The sequence below is a fragment of the Alexandromys fortis genome, unplaced genomic scaffold, assembly GCF_014885135.2.
Source record: "Alexandromys fortis isolate MF-2015 unplaced genomic scaffold, M_Fortis_MF-2015_v1.1 scaffold_380, whole genome shotgun sequence".
NCBI classification, from domain to species: Eukaryota; Metazoa; Chordata; class Mammalia; order Rodentia; family Cricetidae; genus Alexandromys; species Alexandromys fortis.
The window spans coordinates 278,024-283,006 of NW_026068270.1; the positions used below are offsets into that span (position 1 = coordinate 278,024).

Here is a 4,983-nt window from a genome sequence, read left to right on the forward strand (position 1 = left end):
ACTAAGTAGTGCTCCATAGATCATACCGTGGTCATGCATGGCACTAAAAGCATAGCATACACACACTGTCTGTGTATGTGATGATGGGCTTTCCTTCTTCCCATCTGAGAGCCTGGGTCAGATCAGTGAGTTCTGCTTTCTTGGGCTTCGGACCAAATCATTTCCTTTAAAGTGTCTACTGTAGTTTCCATGTACCTAGTTTTATAGTTCATCTTATGACAGTTATGGGTGAGCATCTTTGGGTCATCATCAGGTAAGGGGGTAGCAGGATTGATGGCGGTGGGTTTCTCAGACAAGACTTGAGGGATTCGGACCAGCAGTAGAGTCTAGTACAGGGCCAAACAGGCATTAGACAACCAGCAATTTGGTGTTTCTTGGAGGAGGGCCTCAATGACATGGGCTACTGTGAATAGAACATGTTGACCCAGAGGTAACTCCCTCCCCCCATTAAACTAGCAGTAGCCAATGCAACTCTTCAGTGGGCTATCCTGTGGCTATAGGGTCCTTCTGTTCAGACAGGTATGTCACAGGCCATTTCCATGGACCTAAAGTTTAGGTTAAAATTCCTTTTGTCTTTTAATAAACAAATGAAAAGATTTTGAGACATTTGGAAATACTAGAGCTATAGCTGAAGTCAGAACTGTTAGTAAAGTCTCATATATCTTTTGTTTATTCTCAGTTAAGATTTGAGGTTCAGTCTCCTTTGTGCTGGGGTATAGAGGCCTCATTGCTTCTGAAGACTCTGGTATTCAGAAACAGCAATACCCAACCACACCTGGAACCCCTGAACCTGTCTCTTATTCTTTGGAGTTGGGAGCTACTTCCCCCTCTATGTGTGTATTCTGCATAGATAATACAGGGCCCTGGATGAGAGGTCTGGCCTTCCTCAACTCCACATAGGGACTGGGGCGGAGGCAGACCCTGGTTGACTCTGACGGTGAGTGGGAGTGATGCTCCAGGAGTGGAACAGATGGAAGTTGTTTGTTGTTGTTTTGTTTTTTAGGTTTCTCTGGATGACCTGACAGAGCCAAAAGAATTCAGATCCCAAACAAGAGGGCACTAGTGTTTAGCCAGGACGATCTCATTCCAAAGAAAGCCACTGGTCAATACAGGGAAACAAAACTGATGGAAACACACACACACACACACACACACACACACACACACACACAGAGAGAGAGAGAGAGAGAGAGAGAGAGAGAGAGAGAGAGAGAGAGAGAGACAGAGAGAGAGAGAAGAAAACCAACAGTGGCAAGCACACAATCATACAGCTGAACAGATAGGGGAATCCAGGAATGTCTCGCACTGTTACACTGTTAGCAGACATTGAACCAGTGGCTATGTTTATGTGTCCAAATTAACCAGACTTACCTGTAGAGGTGACAGACCAGGCAACTTTCTAATTTGTTTAATTTTGGGGAGGAGGTGTCAGACTCCCCTGAAGCATTAGGCAGAAATTGATCAAAGAGAGTTCTGGGGGACCTGGAACGTCTCAGGTTGCACAAACCCTAGGAACTCCTTGACCACCACATTCTTCCCTTTTCCAAGCTGATCTGAGATCCCCGGTGTCTTGAGATCTGGTCTGTGGGGATCTCAAGGAGATTGTGTGGGGGTGTCCACCAGAGAAGACTGCTCAGGCATGGGTTTAAGCCAATAGAAAGTCTTTATCAGCTGTCCTGTGACTACACTAGGTGTTCAGGATCCAAGTATATCCCAGAGACTTTCTCAGGGTGAGCTTTTAAGCACAGAAACCATATCCTGTGTCGAGATACTTCAGTTAAGAAGAACAATTAGTCAGAAGCTGAACTACAGAAACCAAAAAGCAAGGTTAGTACATTTAGGGACTTTCTCAGAATTACGAACTTTGATGGATTAGGTCTTTGTTTTCGTTTTGGCTCCTGGTTATGTCTAATTCAAGTTTTAATGGCCTGAATAGTATTTTGAAAACGGGGTTAGTTGTGTTCAAGTCTGGGGCCTACTAAGGTCTGGGGGCAACAACAGTCATTCTTAACACTCTCATGAGTTATAAGTCTCTTCATGAACTGCTATCCACTGCAAGAAGAATCTTCTATGACCAAGGTTGAGAACCACTCATCTGTGAGTATAAACATATATATTTAGGAGGCAGTTTGGTAACATGTCTGGGTAGCTCCCTTCTACAGCCCATTATAGTGGTATATTATTTGTGTTTTAATAAATAAAGCTTGCCTGAAGATCAGAGGGCAAAGCAGTCACACTAGTCAGCCATACAGGCTGGGGTGTGGTGACATACGCCTTTAATTCCAGGACTTGGGACACAGAGGCAGACAGATCTCTGTGAGTTCAAGGCTACCCTGGGCTACAGAAGATCAATCCAGAAACAGATCCAGGTGGTGGTGGCTCATACTTTTAATCCCAGTGTCCCAACACTAGGGAGGTGGAGACAAGAATGATATGGCTGAACAAATAGAAGAATATAGAGGGGGAGAGACAGGAGTTCACTGGAGTGTGGAGTTTGAGGATGCATGGAGATAGGATCTTGTCCCTTTGGTCTGAAGACTTGGTAGAGGTAAAAGGTCTCTTGAGTGATTGACTACTTTGCTTTTCTCATCTTCAGGTCGAACCCCAATATCTGTCTCTGGGTTTTTATTATTCGCTACAGCCCATGACTTCTATAGCCAGCCATGGGCTTCTGACCAGGTTTACAGTACCAGACATAAATTCCCATTCGGCCTCAAATCTAGTCATAAAGTAGTTGGTTACGTTCATAACAATCATGCCACTATTGCACAATGAGCTGATTGTTCTGAAAGATGCTGTAGAGTGCAGGGTTCAGTACATGGTCAGACCATGGATGTCTTTTTCCTCCCATAAACCAGCATACTACCTTCTGACACTATGAAACCACGTCAGTGGGGAGGAAGTTTTCAGATCACCTCCATTCTGATTTCTTGGTCTTATAACCAAAGTGTGTGGTGTCTTCAGCAATAGGGTCTTACCATCTAGTGATGGCAGGCAATTGTCTTAGTTAGGTTTCTATTGATGTGAGAAAAATCAGACCAAAACAGACTTGGAGGGGAAAGGATTCATTTCATCTTAAAACTCCAAAGTCACATTCCATTACTGAGAAAAGTTAGGGCAGGAACTGAAGCAGAAACCAAAGAGGAATACTTCTTATTGGCTTGCTTATTTTGCCTTCTGATACACCCCAGGATCACCTACTCTGGTGAAATACAAGCCCACTGTGCTGCGGGGAGCGCCTTCTGCTCCTTCAGCCAATAGCCGCTGAAATACCAGCCCACCGGGGTGTGGTCTATTTCTCTTTAAAAAGGAGCAGCAAGCCTTGGCGACTAGACTCTTTCCCTGACGGTTGGTTGATGTTTTGTAAGTTTTACCCCAAAAATAAATACCCCTTTAAATCCTAACTGGTGTGGGATTGTTTCGCGCATTACATTTCTCTGAGTATTTTCTTTGATATGGGACTGGGGACATGAGAAGGCATGATGTCTAATATGGTGGAAGCTACTTGTGACATCACTGAAGGTAAGATGGAAAAAAATGTGTCCTTATGACACATCATTGAGCTCCCCCATGAAGTGTGGATTCCATCTGATTTATGGTGGCTCACTTCTACAATCTTGTCACTTGGAAGGCAGTGGCAGGAGAAGCAATAATTCAAGGTCAGCCTAGGCTGTGTAGTAAGTTCCTGGCCAGCATGGGTACAGAATGAGATCTTACATTAAAAAGTCATACGCTGGAGAGATGGTTCAGTGGTAAAGAATATGTATTGCTCTTGCAGAGGACCTGGGTTCATTTCCCAGCACCCACATGGAGGTTTACAATGGCCTTTAACTCTTGTTCCAGGGGATATGATGCCTTCCTGGACACTGCATACACACAGACATATATGCAGGCCAAACACCCATTCACATAAAATAAAAATGAACACATCTTTAAAAATGTAAAAACTATTAACTACAGAGGGTCAAAGTTACTTCCAACGTGATATAGGCTGTTGCCATTGTTCTTGGTTTCCTCGCAGAACTTGGAGGTAAGACCGTATTACTAAAGACAAAACAGACTTCAGACACAGGGCTTGGAGGACTAGAGCTAGAATTAAACTGGAAGCCTCCTCCTTGAAGACTGGCTTTCCTAGTACTCAAAGGTGCTATGGAAGCCACCACTGAAGAAATCAGCCAGTCGGACCCAGCTGTAAAGCCTGCACTACAATAATGACCAGAATAGCAAGATGTCTTCAAAGGTGCAAAAATGGCACTCCTATCTTAGGAGTAACCAATGACTATCTAATTGAATCTTGATCAGTAGGAGGGAATTCATGCCTGGTACTATAAACCCAGACAACTGTCCATGGTTGGTGACACCATAGCCCCTAAGAGATCTTACTACTATCACTTTCCTAAATTTAAAAGTGCTCGGCTTTATACCCCAGGGAAGTATAACTCTCACCCTTCATCAGATAGGCTTCTCTTTGCAGCAGATGTGGACCTTCAGAGGAATGTATAATGGTCAAAATGTAGGAACTCAAATCAGGGAACATCCTGGAAGAGGAGGGGAGAAATATTGTAAGAGCCAGAGGACCAGGGCGTCTGCTGAGAGATAGTGTCTTCTAATATGATACAGAAGCTGTGCCCATGCAATTGTAACCATATGGTTTCCTAAACAAAACCAGCAAAGTCACAGCGCCAGTTAGCATGTCAGTAAGAATGGAGGAAGTCTCCCGAGACTTATGTCCTAGTTACTTTTCTATTGCTGTGATGACACCATGACCAAGGCAACTTACAGAAAGAACAGTTTATTGGGGTCTTATAGTTTCATCAGTTTCACAGGGTTAGAGTTCATGACCATCATGGTAGGGGGCATAGCAGCAGGCAGGTATGACACTGGAGCAATATCTGAAAGCTTATTTACTGAGCTACAAGCACAAGGCAGAGAGAGAGAGAGAGAGAGAGAGAGAGAGAGAGAGAGAGAGAGAGAGAGAGAGAG

General features: G+C 44.1%; 1 protein-coding gene across 1 annotated transcript in view; it reads left to right on the forward strand.

Annotated features, from left to right (window-relative positions):
* The first annotated feature begins 3,482 nt into the window (after positions 1-3,482).
* Klhl6 (kelch like family member 6) overlaps positions 3,483-4,983 on the forward strand; it is a 51,830-nt gene continuing 50,329 nt past the window's right edge. Inside the window, exons 1-2 of the mRNA XM_050131991.1 lie at positions 3,483-3,522; positions 4,022-4,030. Of these exons, the coding sequence (XP_049987948.1) occupies positions 3,483-3,522; positions 4,022-4,030 (49 nt within the window). The remainder of the gene's footprint in view (positions 3,523-4,021; positions 4,031-4,983) is intronic.